Source organism: Pristis pectinata, chromosome 1 (assembly GCF_009764475.1).
Source record: "Pristis pectinata isolate sPriPec2 chromosome 1, sPriPec2.1.pri, whole genome shotgun sequence".
Lineage (NCBI taxonomy): Eukaryota > Metazoa > Chordata > Chondrichthyes > Rhinopristiformes > Pristidae > Pristis > Pristis pectinata.
The window spans coordinates 125190462-125209020 of NC_067405.1; the positions used below are offsets into that span (position 1 = coordinate 125190462).

The window sequence follows — 18559 nt, forward strand, 5'->3', positions numbered from 1 at the left end:
ATTGAAGAGCTTAACAAATGCCTGTAGCACCATTAATATCAATAGCCTCCCATGCTGGCGAAACATTCAACAATGGAATACAGCAAAGAATTCTTTTTACAAAATGGCTGCTGAGCTTGTTTACAAGATAGGTGGCAGACAGTGTGCGGGTCTGAGAGAAAATCGCAACTATCTACAATATGTTGCTCAGTCTGTGAGGCATTATTTGTGGGGTTCGTATCACATAGAAACCTGGCATATATTCAGCCAAATGTATACTGTAATACAGTCCATAAAATGACCATTTTCTATATTTAGAAACTGAACAGCACAATTTGAGATTTTCTTTAAACCTGCTGAATTGCCTATTTGTCCCTTTAAAAAGCTACTATTTGCATTTTAAGTGGAAAGTTATTTAAAGATAATTACTAGCTAAACCAAAATGTATGCTAAAGATGTGATGCACAATCAACCCAGGGGACAAAGTGGAAAGAGCCAGGAGATGGTTGTGGGGACTGCATTTGTATGATTTACCAAACCTGAATCTGGTCAACCTGGTCAGGAAGCTCTCAAAAATAATGAGTTCAACTTTCAACCTCACTACTTGCACCATTGCATCATCAGGTGGCCTGATTTGGTGAGTTGTCTGTGTCAGTTTAGGCTCACTTATACTGCTTTTAGCCAGCCTACACTCCTTAAAGGCAAAGTGCATTGTGGCTGCAGCAATTGTTGGAAGCCTTTGTGGAGATGATTGCAACTAGCCAGAAGACAAATTGTACAAATTGGGAGATAGTGGGCTCCACAAGTTTGAGATGCTGTGTGGGAAGTCTTGCTCAGGAGGAAAGGTGTTTCAATGTGGAAGACGCCCATCAAACACATACTGAAAAGGAAGTGGAAGGTGTCATCTTCAGGGGTTAACATCCGAGGATCTGAATGTAATTCTGCAAAAAGCTCAACAACCACCATGCAGTCAAGACCTGTGAATGCATCCTAAAATGATATATCCTTTCAACATCACCTCTGGTCTGACCCTGCTCAATACACCACACTTAAATCACTCACCTGTTCACAATTTTGACCAACAGGACTTGGACATAAACATTAATGTGTTCCATAACATCCTCACATATTTACAGATACTACAAGTCTTGTCCCTTTCTCTCAAAATTGGAAACACTGCCGAATGTTCAGCTATGAAAGGCACTTCACCCAAACAAAATGTACAATATTAACACAATATCTTCTCCCATTTAGAACAAGGTGCAGATTACAAGCAATTGCAGCAAAGATGGCATTCATTGCTAAGTCACCTTCTGAAGAGAGTGCACACCATTTTTGGAGTAGCCATTACAGAGTCAATGACTAATAACAGATATCATAGAAGATGGCTCATATTTAACCTCTCTTATCACATGCCATTTCACCATCACCCTACCATTTCTTCAGATTTGCATGCAGCAGACAGTATGGATGCATTGATTCCATTAGCTTTTCCTTCAATACAACCCCCTATCCTTGTGTTTCTTTATACAGCTGACAACCCAAACCTGACCAGTCAGTGATACAAGCGCAAGAGAGTGGAGATACCAACACGCTGTTACTTGATTTAATGCTCTCAGTAATCCCTTCAGATTATGATGCTTCATGTACTTTTTTAGCCTAAAGACAGGATATGTAGACTCTGTCACCTCACCTGAATGGATTTTGTATACTACTTTTGCTGCAAAGAAGCACAAAGATGACTTTGATGGGATTGTTTGGAGAAGACCGGTAAAATGCTTGTGTATTGGCAGACCTGTTGGAAAGCCTGCATGCAACATCAAGCAGCACAGCTGCAATCTTGCAGAACATTGCGCAGAACATTGCACAGAACTTGGAGCCCACTCGTTTTTTAACTTGGAAGAGATGACCAGCTCCACTGGGACACCTGTAATCATGCAGCAACTGATGAGCAATGTCAGTCAACTCCCACTGAAGTACAAGTATATTCCACATAATGAATGGATGCTGCAATTAAAATGAGGCTTCTGTCATGCTAACTCAGTTTGCTACTTTCAAGTTGTGACTGCTGCTATCATGGATTTGCTCCCATCGTTCGGGGGGCCTGCAGGTATCACACCAGGGCTTCCTGAAGTGAAGTCTCTTCCACTAATGTGGCGACATCACAACATATTCCAGTTTGTCATACAACATCAGATAAGGGTCAGAGATGTTCCCTATGGCAAGAATTCTAAAAGCATTTCATTTCCTCTTGCCAGAACACAGCAGCTGCAGCAAACATGTGGCATTGCAAGGTTTGTAGACTTCCCCAAAGCATAGTGAGCCACAACATTAGAAGATAAAAACACACAGAAGAGAGTCACCAATGTTAAGTACAAAGGTAATCAGTTCACATTTCTATAGTCAGAGTCATACAGCATAGAAAGAGACCTTCAGAATGAATAGCAGAACTGTTACAAATAGGGAATGCAAGTTATCTGAAATTGTTGAATCCAATGATGAGTCCAGAAGGTTGCAATGTGCCCATAAGGAAGAGGACATGCTGCTCTATGAGCTTACTCACACCTTGTCTGAACAGTGCAGGAGGCCACAGGCAGATAGGTTGTAGAGTCTAATTTATTGTTCTACATTTGATAGAGAAGACCACATTATGTCATGTGGTATCTTCTATCAACTGCAATACAATAAATTAGAAGTGCAAGTGCTGCTTCACCTGGGTTCCCGGATGGTGGGGTGGGAAGAAGTACAAGGACAGTTGTTGCATCTCCTGTAGTTGCACAGTATTTGCCATGTGCTCTGTATCAGAGCTGAGCTATGTCATCAGCAGAAAGCTCTAGTCACTCAGCAGTCACTCTGTTTTGTTATGATCATTCTCACTTAGATAGCATAGTGGATTGCTGCAGGACAAGGGCATCATGACTACTGCCAGCATGCTGGGCACTGACGTGCACTGTGTAAGGCCACACCGGCTGGATACTGAGGAGTGGTATCACTTCTGGCTGTGGCACATCTTTGAACAGAAATGTAGCCCCTGCAATGGTGGACTGAAAAGCTCACAACCACAGGGAAGTCTGTAAAGCATACAATAGCAGATGCTCACTCCAGCTGCTATGTTGAGGTAACAGGGAATGAAATGCACTTGGCTCTCTTGCAATAGAGAGTATTTGTGATCCCCTTTATCTCAAAATGTACCATAAACTGGGATATAGTGTAGCTGAATCCACTTCAGACTAGAAGCAGCTCAACCTGTGGTTCCACCTTTGCATTCAGTGACAAAACCATCCTCGCATGGCTCTGTGGCTGAAGAATGTGGCATATTTCAATGAGGATGTCTTTAATGAATTACAGATATCTCACACATTATTCTTTGCTGAGGCTTCTTCTCCCATCCCTTTCTCTTCCAGCAGTTTGTCCCATGCTTTGTGCCATGCGCTGATTCTCCCTGTGATGCTGCTCTCAGAGAGGAATGAACACTAAAACCTGTCTGGTTATTCGCAGAAGTCTCACAGCAAGACTATTTTTTCAGCTCTGGGTGCATCATTTGGAGACAACAATTTGAACTGCTGCAAACACCTGCTCAAAGCAAAATTCAGCAGAAATCAATCAGCAATTAACGTGCCTTTAAATAGTGCTGGATTAACTGGTGGGGCAGGGAAGGAGTGAGTGGCGACCTTTCCTGCTCTGAATGCATGGCCAGCTATGTAAGAGCAATACATGGCATTGTCTGGAGCACTGAGCACCAATTTGGCGGGGCTGGCATGATCTACTGATTCTTCCAGATAGCAGTGCATGTACTAATGCTCTTCCCAATATCTTAGCCAGTAGGAACAATGTCAAAAGTGTGCATGCACCTTGGATACCATATTAGAATCAAATCTACATCCAGGGCACCCATCAATGAGTACAGAGCAGCAGAATGCAGCCATCCAAGTTAGGAATAGGGCTAAGTCATGTATTCCAGTCTATGGATGCACTGGGATTCCAGCCTTTTTTTATATTACACCCATACTCGCAATCTAGGGATAGGGGACAGTCAACAATGTACACGAATATAAGTATTTATAATTGGGTTGTCAGTGTTCAACATGGAGATTGAGAGATTTTTGGATACCAAGAGAATCAATGGATATGGGGATCTGCTCTCACTGGGCATGCAAGAAGAGCTGTGATTTAATTGAATGGCTCGAGGGACTCCTGCTTCAATTTTTATGATTTAGAATTGGTAGCTGTTTGCTTTTCAGTAGGGAGAATGACTGGGTTGCTGGTCTTCTGGCTGATGTTGATTAACAGCAGAAGCAAGGCCCTGAAGCTGGTGACCCTGATCTATTTTCAGGCTCCTTGGGCTTTCAGCAGCAGTCTGGTTGCGCTCATGGCTGCAGCAGTGGTTCACTTTCCAGCTACAATTCTGGTTGCCTGCATAGTCAAAGGGACATTCCTGAACTGCAGGCAGGCTGGAACCGTATAAATAAGTGGAACCTGTCACTGGGATGACCAGTGTTCCCAAATGATAGAGCAGGATTCATGCTATTTTTCTTTTTTAAGCAATTAGATTTTTTTAAAATATTATTTCTGAATGTCAGAAACAGTAGCTTGGCCTGGCCAGTCGTCAAAGTCCACTACTGGTGAACAGTTTTCTCTCCTTAAATATTAAATGAGAGAAAACGCAAGCTGGAGTTCAGTGATTGCAATCAGTAAGATCATGGCTGATTTTTCAGCTCAGAGCCACTTTCCTGACAAATCCCATGTCCCCCAATTCTTCAATAGGTGAAGATCTATTGATCTCTAACTTAAATATACTCAGTGAACGAACTTCCACTACCTCTTGGGCAAAGAATTCAAAAGATTCCGGGTGCAGACATTTCTCACTTCAGTCTGGAATAGCTGGCTTCTTTCCTTGATACCCTGGTTCTAGACTGACTAGGCAGGGAAACATCGTGCCAAGTGACAAACAATTGCGCTGATGTAACTGCTTTGTGTCGAGTATACTCACTTTCCATGGGGAAAAACACAGGAAAAAGAGCAGAAACGCATTATGCTGCAACCTTGCACTACAGTCACACTGCAAACGTGCTCCCACCTCTTCAGTACACTCCCATGTCATTTTCCTGTCTCTGTCTGGAAGTGACCCAAAGTGCAGCACACACTGAAAGTGAGTCATGGAGGCTACACATATACAACTCCCTGCGTTAGAGAATGTGAGAAGGGGCTCTGACATGCAGTCCATTGTGACATCTGCTAGGCAGCCTCCAAAAAATGGCTGGCAGAAGTAGATCAGCAGGCCATAATCTCAACACAAGGTATCTGTTTCTCAGGATATAGATGAGTGAAAAAAAGAAATCTTTAAAGGGCAGATTTGTAAATATTTGGAATTCCATTCCCCATCAATGATAGATATTCTGACTTTATGGGAATCAAGAAATATGGGGATTGGGAATAAGTGGACTGGATGCATAGAAACAGCCATGTTCTTGTTGAATGACAGAACAGGCTTAAGGAACTGTAAAGCCTACTTCTGCTTCTACACTTACTGTTCCTTTTCAGCAGGGAGGATCACTGGGCTGATGTTGTTTGCCAGTTGTCAATGCTTTTTCAACATTTGTGGGCAGGCCCAGTTCTGGCCCCAGCCACATGGACTTAACACAAAGGGTTTCACTGCAGGCTCTGGACTGCTAACATTGGGATGGAAGAACCAAACAGGGCAAGTGTGAACATCCTCTTGATGTAGGTGGAGAACATCGCCAACTCACTGCTGACTACAAGTTATGGGTCAAAAGTGATCTAAACTGCCCTGTGGGACCAGGACAGGGCATTTGTGGAATGGGTGGTCACCGTACCTGTTAGTTCCACTACTTCACTCAATATCAAGACAAGTAAAAACAGAAAATGCTAGAAACACTCAGCAGTTCAGCAAGCATGTGTTGAAGACAGTTTTGACAAAAGATCTTCCATCTGTTTCTCTTTCCACAGATGCTACCGGACCTGCTGAGGGTTTCCTGCATTTTATGTTTTTATTTCAGATTGCCAGCATTTACAGTCTTTGATTTTCATCAAGGTAGGATTGAGTTGTGAAGCTAAAAATATCTTTAAAAGGTTTGTACAATCATACAACTGGCATCAACTATACAGGCACAAACCATAGTGAAATTTGAAAAGATATATAAACAATACCACAGGATTTCTGAATAAACAGCTCATGGAGGAAATGTCCCTATTGCCCCTGCCCCCTCTCCTCTCCTCCAACACCCCCCCCCCCCCCCCAACACCCCCCCCCCCCCCCCAACACACACACCTTTCCTGACCAACTCAATAAAACAGGTTGAATCACTGGACCTGCAAGAATTCAGGTTCTTCACAGCTTAAGCTAGTGGAGTTGTTACTGCTACATGAAAAACAAACCAAGAACTTCACTTCTACCTTAGAGCTACAGTATGACACTTTTATAGAAATCACTTACAAAATAGTGTTGGTGAGACATAATTTCAACTTAACCTGTGCAATGGAAAATGGGAAGGATCTGATCAGCTACCCCTTTTACATTCCAGACAAGATAACTTTCTATCAACCATTTGAGGTTGATTGGATCAGTTTAATTAAAATGTTTAAGAGGAATTTTCACTCTCCAATTGATGGGAAAAGAGCAGGAGACAGTTAAGATGGAGCGGTCCATTTCTTTCCAATCCCCCAGTTAAATGCTGATGTTATTAGTGAGAGGCTCCAGTGAGCAACTAATTAATAAATGCAAATCATGCCAGGTTGCAGACTCCAACCACACAGGAGACAAGAGAGCAACTCTAAGACTTTACTTTGATAAACAACATGGATGTACACCTCTGAGCAAATTCAGGACCTTTGATAACATAGGCTCTTAACCCCAAATGAGCTGCTAGATCATCTCCTCCTCTTTTGAATTCTGATTGATACCTATAATCTGCCATTTTATGTTTTCACAAGATGCTAGCTTAAGTACTGACACCACTATCAGTGCCTATGTCCTGGCTAGACAATTGGCCATGAATTGGCTGGAAGCTAAAAGAAACAATACACAAATTACAAATTTGAAAAATTAACAATGAAACCACCATACCTTCATTGAAGTCTTCACAGAACAATTCAGGGTTTTGAAATTCTAACGCACCAAACAGGCAAGCAGAGCTGTGCCCATAATTGGAGGGTTGTGACCTGGCCTACTGTAGGATAGGGTAGAAATCTTCACCATTCAGGGATTGGGGTGGGGGAGGGGGCATGGTTTGCTGAAAGATTAAGAAGTATTGAATTTACCTCAGTGGGGTTCCATTCCATTGCTGCACTGAGGGAAAACCAATTTTCCCCCATTTCTTCCAGTACAGCTAATCTCATGAGGTCCAGTTCCAGTTTCAATGAGGGTATGTTCTAGTTTTCAGAGAACTATGTATTTGTACCATAAGGTCTCTCTGTTCAACAACAGTCCCCAGGGCCCTGCCATTCACTGTCTATGTTCTGCCCTGGTTTAACTTCCCAAAATGCAAGATTTCACATTTGTCTGAGTTAAATTCCATCTCCCACTCCCTTGTCCACTTTCCTAGTTGATCTATATCCTGCTGTAACCTTAGACAACCTTCTTTACTGTCCACTATACCATCAATTTTGGTGTCATCTGCAAACTCAATAATCATGCCACCTACATTCTCATATATTTAATTAAATTCCAAAGAAGTTGCTTTTGTCAGCAAGACTGGCGATTATTACCCAACAGCAAAGTCTGAAAGTGGCTTTCTTGAACTGCTGCAGTTCATTCAATGGAAATATTGTTGGTGGGTTCTCCAGAGAAGACTCCTTCAGATTCTAGTTCTTCTCCAAAAGTATTGGTAGACTCTTCCACTTTAAGGTCACAATATATACTGGGAATTGGAGTTCTCATTTTTTTCTCAAAAGCACCGAGCTCAACCTTTCCAATGAATGTTTCAATGAACCACATGACTCTTTGAGCCTGCTATACCATTCAGCAAGATTAGTTGACTTTTGCCCTCTGCTTTCCTGTTTGATCCTCATATCACGAGTCACATGGGTTTCAAAAATCTATTGATCTCAATCTTGAATGGCATCCACAGACCTGCTCAGGCAGAGAATTCAAAAGATTCACAGCCCTTTGAGTGAAGAAATTCCTCCTGACCTCAGAAAATGTCTGGCACCTTATACAATCAACATGCCCTTTTGTTTCAGACTTTCCTAATAAAGGAGCTCCCAAATAAACCCTATCATGTCTTCCTCTGATTTTTAATTTCAATGAGATAGTTCCTCTAAGCTTCAGAGAATTTGGTCCCATCCTACTCAATCTGTCCACAGAGGTCAACCCTGCCATCCTAGCCATCAATATTTTAAGCTTTTGTCACATGTCCTCAAATTTATTCTTCTTGTGATAAGGAAACCAGAATTGCACACAGTGCTCCAGGTGTGGCCTCAGCAAATACCTACAATTGTAGTAAGATTTCCTATTCTTGTACTTCAGTCTGAAATCTACAGCATAACTCTTTAAAAAAATCAGTGGGTAAAGCAGAATTTTGCAAGAAACCCTGGCCCATCCTACTGATCCATGTCTAAAATTAGGAATGCTAACCAGTCACATTTGAAGATGCACTAGGCTTCTCATACGTTAAGCCATGGCTCAGCTGTCTTCTTTGCATCAAATTACAACCCTAGGGTATTGTGTTTCTTTGCTCAAGGTCGAGACATGAATCTCTTATAAATTCAATATTGTCTTTCAATGTAGATGAGTTCTAATTTCAAACAACTTTTTAAAACAAATAGTGCTCCTGTCCCTCAAGAAACAACCGCAGCATCTGCTTTATGCATGTTACGAATCTGCTTTCTTGAACAAGTTCCAAGATGATTCCAGCACCCAAGACAGCAACCATTAACAGCCGCTGCGCTTAACTAAATATATGCACATCCTCCACTGCACTTCAGCATTGCCAAATATAAAACTGCACAAGTAATTTTATATTTCATTCCTTTTTTTTCTAAATGATAAGTGAATCAAGCATATACAAACCAAATGTAGCCATTGTGAATTCATACAGCTGAATAGAATTCTAAACAAAGAGTCAGACTTTCTACTTCCTGCTGGGATGTGAAACGATGTATGCAGCCTTCGCCTGCTTAATGAGAAGAGCCAGCGCTTGTCGAATTACATCTACTGCCTTATTACCATAATACCCTCAAAGCACTCCTCTTGCATCAGTTTCCTGTGTATTTTCATATTATTAAAAAGCTTCAACTTGCACCCGAAATGTAAGCCATTATTTTGCAGTCCCCTTATGATGTCACTTGCATATGTAAAGATCGTGAAATAGAATTATTCCTAAGAACCCCAAGGTATCATTCATCAAAAAAAAGACTTGAAGCTTAAAATTCTTCAGTACAGGCCACACTCACTTTCTCTATTTAAGTGTAGCATCTTCTCTCGAGAATGGCATCAGGATCCTAATGATTTGTGGGAATGGCTTACCTTTTTTTTTATGTTAAAGTTTATGACGTCATCATTCTGTTAAGCATTGCACCTTCATTCAACAGAGATTATTTCCACAGTACACCTGACAATGCAGATTGTTTGCAGAATAAATATCTTTATTTGCTAAACTAATTACTTGACAAATTTTTCCACCGCTGAATCTGCAAACATGTTCAAACAAGTAGAAAAAATCTGTGTTTACAACTTAAGGATTTATTTGAATTTTTAAATTTTTCATTTTACACACAAAACCTACATTTCCAGGGTTGCTCATAAATAATATTTTTTTGAGGAAAGGATAGCTTATTCCATTTCAAGAAGCAAAAATCACATAATTTAAAAGAAAAACTGTACTGTTTCCATGCAAACAATAACAGTATTCATAATTAAGTGGCTGACAATATTTTTTATATATTGACAAAAGGCAGACACATCATTTTATGAGTGTGGTTGTTGAAACTCTCTGTTCTGAAACAGATTGATTCATGTGAATAATATACTGTGATGTTGCAACACTTAACAAATGGACAACAGCATATTAATCATTAAGAATTTTAACTATATTTTGAACTTCTGGACTGTAGCAAGATGGGAGGGGTCTTCTGCAGATTTATCCTATTTTGAAAAATGTGGCATGTCAGGTGGTTAACCATGGAAAATGCTCGAAGGCTTTGGATCATAAAAAGCAATTTGTCAATGAAATTCCCCTTAAAAGGGTATGGTTCAAGAACAGTGTGATGACACTTATACTGAGAATACAAAGAAATCCTTTTTGGAGGATAATCAGACATCTTCATTATTGTTCACCTCAGCTGCAAAAATGTCTAGACAGAATTCAGAGTGATGCTGAGAAAAAAAAATGGCTGAAAGGCCCTCTGTGCACTGAATCAGAGGCAGCCGGCCACACCCAATGCTGATTCTAGATTCTTTTGAAATAGATATACAATGAATGCTCCCACTTGTCTCTGTATAAATTTTACTAAGAGTCATACTACGGTATATTTCATAACTACAATATGTTCATTTTTACTTTGTTTCAGGCAGAATCTTCACCGCATGTCTTTTTAGATGCCTGCATGAGGCAACACAAACAGAACATATAAAATTATTAATTTTGGACAATAAAACTAGAGATGAAACTGTAATCTTTTTCCAACATAACAGATAGTCAGCTTTGAGAAAAACACTGCTTTCACCATGGGTGTGTCCCTTTGAAAAATGATGCTCTACAGCTCTACTGTTAAGTGCTGCTCAAAAAGAGAATGACAATAACAGATATAATGTCCATTCATTCCAGTATTACCATGTTACTAATTTAGCTGGAATATCAATACACAATTAATAAGCACAGATGATCGAATACCAATCACTATAAAAAGGTTATGCAGTCATACACACAAAGCAATGAAAAATGTTGTTTGTGCTTTCTTTCAGCAATTTTAATCTGCACCACACCTAACCACAGCACAATACCACACAACAAATTACTTCACTGCTGCAATAAAAAGCAAGTGAGAAGGCCACAGGTGAACAAAGCACATTTTAGTACAGTCAACCGTTCCTGATTGTGCTTTCAAAACATGCAAAAGAATTGAGTACCCTGGTTCTTCCAGCAACTCCACAAGCATTCCATCTTCGCTGAATCCACACTGGTCTGCATCTTGGGACATCAAAAATCTCACTGATATTTCGGCCACTAGATATTTCAGTTAGGCATTCCAATGCATTTATGGGGTGAAGTACGTACTGGCAGGAGACTGGTGTAGTAAGCAGAACGGGGAAAGGGGAGGGCAATATGTAAACGCTGCAGTCTCCACTGCAGCAAATCAGCACTGCGATGTAATTGCCCTGGGGAATGCTCTTCCTCTGAAACAGAATGCAAATCTCTTTTCAAATTAAAAGCAGCTCACTCGTTCACCAAGACTCAGGATGAGCTACTCAAGTAATCAACCTTAGGGTATAGGAACATGGGTAATTAAACATAACATAGATCTGATGCATCTATATTTAGGAGTTTTGATTTCTGGCTTCCACATAAAAAAGCACATGAAAGACCATCAGTAGGTAACTAGATTTAACAGCTCAATTTTCCAAACAATTATCTTTATTTGGACATCAACCACCTGTATCACATGGATTGCATCATAAAATCTGACTTTTATCATGAAATCAATCTCTAAATCAGTTGCCCAGGCACATAACAGCAAGACAGAATTCATGAATCACAATAGCCTTCTAGCATTGCTGTAAACACAATAATATAATCAGATTACACTAATCTATTTAATCTAAATTCCTCATTGGACAATGTAGCATACCTATTTTTTGTATTAATCGATACATTGAACAACAATTACTTTTGAAATAAAACTTTCATCACTACTTTGTATTTTTAGCTAGAAAAATCTCAAAGCAGTGTTAAATTCAAACCAGATGTAAAAACACCCTTTTTATGGAAGTGCGTTATAATAAACATCTCTATAAAAGCTATTATAATTCCATACACATACACCATCCAGAGATAGCACTATATTCCGTGCAGTTTAAAAATAGTGGACAAAACCCATTTTAGAAAGGGGATACAATAACTTTCAAATCTCATGTTAGCATATCTGGCATCAAAAGACAAGGAAAATTCACTGGACAAGAAAGATAACATACTACCCAAATCAGTAGGCACAACAAACATAGTAATTTACAAAAGATGAGAGCAATTGATAATTCTGTGGGATGTATCAATCATCCATTTCAACTACCCCAATGGGGCCATTATATTGTGATCCTAATAGAACAAAACACCATTTATCCAAGACAGCAAGGTAAACTATAAAATATTTGATGTCATTATGAAAATGACACTAATTAGTTATGTTATAGATCTGGTTTCCTTTTACATCTAACATTGCAGATGTACAACATATGCCTTGGATATAAAATGAAGTGAATATAAATACAAATTCTTTTGACTGTATGTGTTGAAAACAATATACCCCACAGGTCAGTGGTGGGCATAACTTATTTCTTGATTCTGTTGATGTGGACGGGCATTGGGAGTACAATATCAAAATTTGCTGATCACATAAAAGGGCCTAGTAAACCATTGGGAACACTAAAAAAAAACCTCTAGGAGAATATGGACAAATTAAGGATAGACAAGTTGTATATGGCAATGGAAAGTAATGCAGTTAGGGAAGAAAAGTCAGGGATGGGGATACAGACAGAATGGAAAGACACCAAGTGATCTGGAAGAACAGACGTGCCTTGGGCTTCAAATAAGCAATTTCTTCATTTTACTGCTCATCAAATCATGAAGTTCTTACGGGATCGGAGGAGGTCGTTCTCTCTTAGGTGTTTACTCAGTTATCCTTTTAAAGTACTGACTGATTTCTATGAATTTCAAATTATAGCAATTCTGAGTGAAAATGCTTTTCCTCAAATCCTCCTTATAACTTTTGCTCAAAATTTGTAAATTTGTCTCTTGTTTATTGAATCACCTGCTAATACAAACAGATTCTCCATCTGAACTGCCTATGACCTTGTACACTTCTAAGCTATCTCCTCTCAACCTTCTTTGCTCTAAGGAACACAATCACACCTTCTCTAGCCAAACCTCACAGCTAAAACTCCTCAGTGCAGGATCTGTCCTAGTTAACGTTAAGTGGGTTCTGAACAGAAATCCATCCATTCTGCTGCTTCTGGTCCTCAACTGCCAATGCCATTTTCTACAGACACCATATATCAAGAAGCCCTAGAGTTATAGAGCACAGAAACAGGTCCTCCGGCCCAACTCATCCATACCAACTAAGTTGCCTTCCTGAACCAGTCCTATCTGCCTGCATTTGGCCCAAATCCTTCTAAACGTTTCCTATCGATGAACCCGTCCAAATGTCTTTTAAATACTGTAATTGTACCTGCCTCTACCACTTTCTCAGGTTCCATATACCTACCACCTTGTGTGTGGAAAAACTTGCCCCTCAGATCCCCTTTAAATCTTTCCCCTCTTACCTTCATCCAATGCCCGCTAGTTTTAGACTCCCCTGTGAAAAAGACAATGACCATCCACCTTATCTGTGCCCAGATTTTATACACCATGAGGTCACCCTTTAGCCTTCTTTGCTCCAGACAAAACAATCCCTACTTGCTCCAGATAAAACAAGCCCATCCAGTCTCTCCTTACAACTCAAATCCTCCAGTCAGCAACAGCCTGGTGACTCTTTGCTGCACTGTCTCTAGCTTAATCACATATTTCCTAAAGTATGGCAACCAGAACTGCACACAATATTCCAGAAATGGTCATTTAGCCCTTCTGAACCTTTCCTATCAATGAACCTGTCCAAATGGGTCATTTTTTAAATTGGCAATCAATAACTAGTGGAGTGCTATGGGGATCAGTGCTCGGACATTCGTAATCTGTATTATTAATAACCTTGGTGAAGAGGCCTGGTATACCATCACCAGATTTGCTGATGATAGTAAGATAGATGGGTTATCTGGTAGAAAGGAGAACACGAAGAATCTGCAAAGTGATAGAGATAGGTTAAGTGAGTGGGCAAGAAGTTGATAAATAATAATTAGGGAAAAGTGTGACACTTAGAAAAAACTTCCATTTATAAAGTAATTTTCACGACATCAAGACATCATAAAGTGCCTTAAACTTATGAAGTATTTCTGAACTATTGTCACCATTGAGGATTATTACATTTGAACAGTTTTGATAATTCTCAGCAAATTGCTAAACTGAGAAGTTATCCCATTTGCCTAAATAATGTTTTGACTCAAATTTGAATTTGTGTGTATGTACATACACACTTGTTGGTTGGTATTGGTCTTAGACATATTTAGACAGTATCAAGCAGTGATAGAGTTATAGAGTTATACAGCGTAGAGATGAGTCCTTCAGTGTACCATGTCCCTGCCAACCTTTTTGCCCATTTGCCCATCCACACTAATCCCATTTGCCTGCATGGTTTCCATATCCTTCCAGGACTTACCTATTAATTGCCTGTCTAAATGCCTTTTAAATATAGTGATTGTATCTGATTCCATCATTTGCTCTGGCAGCATATTCTGGAAATCAACCACTAAGTAAAAATGTACCTCTCAAATTCCCTTTAAAACTCCTTCCACTCACCTTAAACCTATGCCCACTTGTTTTTGATACACCCACCATGGGAAAAAGATTCTATCTACCCAACCTAGGCCTCTTATAATTTTATAAATCTCTATCAGGTCACCTCCCAGCCTCGTTCGATCCAGGAAAAACAACCTAGCTTATCCAATCTCTCCCCATAACTAAAGTCCTCCAATCCAGGCAGCATCCCATCGAATCTCCTCTGCATTCTCTCCAGCACAACCACATCCTTCCTATGGTGTGGTGATGAGAACTGCACGATACTTCAAGTGTGGTTTAATGGTTTTGGAAAGTAGCAATGTAACATCCCAACTTTTGTATTCTATCCCAACCTATGAAGGCAAGCATACCACATCCCTTCTTCCTTACCTTAGCAACCCACGTTGCCACTTTCAGGGAACTATGGACATTCCTTAGTGCCCTACCATTTACAATATATGTTCTACTCCCACCTGACTTCCCAAAAGGCATCACCTCGCACCTGTCAGAATTAAATTCCATCTGCCGATTTTCTGCCCAATATTCCATCTGATCTATATTCTGCTATAGCTTTAGACAACCTTCCTCGCTATTCACAACACTATCAACTTTTGTGGCATCTGCAAACTAACTAGTTATACTACTTACATTCACATCCACGTCATTCATGCATATCACAAACAACAAGGGTACCAGCACCAATCCCTGTGGTACACCACTGGTTACAGATTTCCAATCAAAATGCATCCTTCCACCAGTACCCTCTGGCTCCTATCACCAAGCCATTTTTGGATCCCAGTTAGCCAGCTCACTTTGCGTCCCATGTGCCTGATCCTTCTGGGCCAGAATACCCAGCAGAACCTTGTCACATGCCTCACTAAAGTCCATATAGACAATGTCTACTGCCCTGCCTTCATCAATCTTCTTAGTTACCTCCTCAACAACTCAATCAAGTTAGTGAGGTAGGATTTCCCCTGCTGACCATCCCTGATCAGCCCTTGCCTTTCCAAATGTATATAAATTCTATTTCTCAAGATTTTCTCCAATAATGTTCCTACCACTGACACAAGACTCACCAGCCTTAGTTACCTGGCTTATCACCCGCTGTCCTTCTTAAATAAAGGAACAACATGCGCTATCCTCCAATCTTCTAACAGCCACCTTTTTTAAACAAAGTTGCAAAAATCTCAGTCAGGGGCTCAGCTACCTTCTCCCTTACTGGGATAAATCTCATCTAGCCTTGGGGATTAATGAACCCTTATGCGTCCCACAACATCTAACACATCCTCCTTCTTCATACTGACATGCTCCAGATTATCCACTTACCCCTCCCTGAACTCACTATCTTTCATGTCCTTTTCCTTGGTGAATACAAATGAGAATTATTCATTTAAGGTCTGGCTCCACACATAGATTACCCTTCTGGTTCCTTAGCTCCCTTTCCCTGGCTACAATCATGCTCCTGATTTGATCCTGAATAATCTGATTTGGTGGAATCAAAGTAAAGGACTTTGTGCAGTGGTATCAGACACACATGCTGTATATGCAGTTAAGAAACCAAGCACATTTGACTTGACTCTCCTGCCTGATAAGTGAACACAAGCCTCCATTCAGAAATATCAAAACATACTTGCCTGATATAAATACGACAGCTGTCAAATGAAGGATGAGGTAAAAGTTAAATGTGTAGCTCAAGTCTCTGTCAGATAATACTCTAGCGTGCCTGGAGCTTTACCTACAACAAATGACCACTGACTCTTAAAGCAAGGGATCATCCTGAAAAGGACATTTACCATCAGTTTGGCCAGTACAAAAGCAAGATAGTAGTTTACATTTCGTGGCCAGCTATCACAAACTTAGTGCCCTTTTCCGAGCCTGTGCTTCTGTGGCTCAGAAAGGACCTATTTTCCTATCACAAATACCCTCAGATACTTTACATCTGAGATACTGCCAATGGTTTTGGTGCGTCCCTTGTTTGCCAGGAAAAGCAATAACTTTGCCTTCACCTGTGGTGATTAAGGGTATACATGGAAATGCTTGACACAAAGGCTTCACAATGATCTTATGGTCTTTGACTAGGTCACCAGTGATGAAGTACTTACTACTGCTGAGGGACTTTTTAGTCTCCTTTGTGCTGCAGGCCTTAAAGTTGATCCAAGGACACTTAAAGTGGCACAGGAATCCATTCTGAGATTGAACCAAGAAGTTCAAGTATGGGCTGATACAAACAGGCCATATAGCATTTACCTCTTCCCTATCCAAAGACTAGATTAAAGTCCATTTTGCACTTGATTGACTATCAAGGAATATTTACCCACCTCTTTCTTGAACTAGCAAAACTACCATACGAATTATTTAAGAGAAACACAGATGAAGTGAGGTAACCTTGGTCATCATACTGTACCAAGCAGGCCACCTGCCCTAAATAAGCTGCTATGCAAGCCATTTTATGTCACCAAATCCCAAAGGGGACATCTCAAAGTCGGTACCTATCAAGGTCTAACAGTCATTCTCAGTCAGGAGGTTAATGGGATAATATTGTCAATCACCTTCACCAACCATATCCCTGGCAGGACTAACAAAATCTACTCGTGAGAGGCATTTGTTGGTGGCTTTTGGGCTATCATTCTTTCATGTACATCACAGGCTTAGAAAATTAAATGTTAGTCAGACTAGAGAATATGCTCATCTCTTCAGTATGACTCATCATTTTGCCCAATGTCAACTGAACTTAACATCTTAATGAAGCACTTTATTTCTCCATTCTCTTTTAAGATGCTCTACCATGGGTGCCCTCTACTGATAATGGTGCTTAACAATGCATTTGATTTCAGAGAAGTGTCTGTTGAAGGCTCATTAGAGTCATAGAGCTATACAGCATGGAAACAGGACCTTTGGCCCAACTCATCCATGCCAACAAGTTGCCTGACTGAGCTAGTCCAATTTGTCTGAATTTGGCCCATTTCTTTCTAAACCTTTCCTATCCATGTATCTGTCGTAGTAGTACCACTTCTACCTCTTGCAGCTCATTCCATAGTCACTCATTCTACTATCAGGAGAGTGAACCCCACACTGGTTTTGCCCCATTTATCCCTATTTCTGAGTTTCAGTATGTGCATCCTACCTACTGTTGTGATCTCCAACAGATCTCAGAATTTGACTATTTGGTTAGATTTTACTTATGCTATTAATATCCTGATACCTCTGCCAATGTACAGTAGGAATGACATCAGTACTGCAGATGAACAGCAATTGACACAAGCTGAACTCTATAATGGAATAGAAGCTGCTCTTTTTTGAGTGAGAGGCCTCTATATATGCTGGAAATATCAAATCATATGCTAGATCAAGTCAATAGAGTGATACAATATGGAAGCAGGCACTTTGGCTCACCGAATCAGTGCTGACCATTAACCACACATTTACACTAACTCTACATTAACCCCATTTTTTATTCTCCCCACATTCTCTCAGTGTATCATTTAGAACAGGAAAATATATCTGCTTATTAAGTGGCTAAAGATGCTGCTATTCCGGGATCCTACAGGTACCACCAGTAACTCTGTGTCAGAGTGAAAGATATGCCTTGGAACTAGACTGCACATCCCTCCAAGCAAGCCATAACTGCTGCTTTTCCAGGTAAGTACATGATTGCCTGAAAACAGGAAGGAAAGAGTGTCAGGTACTTGAATCGCCAAGGCTTGGAAAGCCATGGACCTAATGTGGATAAATGAGGTTAGTACAGACGGGGGCAACGGTCTGCGTGGATGTGGCTGGCTGAAGGACTGTTACTGTGATGTACAACTTTTTGACTCTATTGAAATCAGGTGCCCTCTTTTGTAAGGATCAGAATATTGACAGATGATTCATTGGTCGAGTGACATGGACAAAATAAGAAAACTTTTCTTATGATCAATTTATGAACACACCACAACACCCAATTTACAGCAGTTATTGCTTCATGTCATTATTTATGCACCTTT

General features: G+C 40.3%; 1 protein-coding gene across 4 annotated transcripts in view; it reads right to left on the minus strand.

Moving 5' to 3' along the window:
• The window catches only part of rtn1a (reticulon 1a), a 141640-nt gene that overhangs the window by 31765 nt on the left and 91316 nt on the right, over positions 1–18559 (minus strand). Inside the window, exon 1 of one of the 4 annotated variants that reach the window (XM_052023292.1) lies at positions 11066–11292. The exons of the other annotated variants lie outside the window; for them this stretch is intronic. Within the exon in view, the coding sequence (XP_051879252.1) occupies positions 11066–11126 (61 nt within the window). The 5' untranslated portion in view covers positions 11127–11292. Of the gene's footprint in view, positions 1–11065; positions 11293–18559 lie in introns of those variants that run through there. 4 annotated transcript variants of the gene reach the window in all.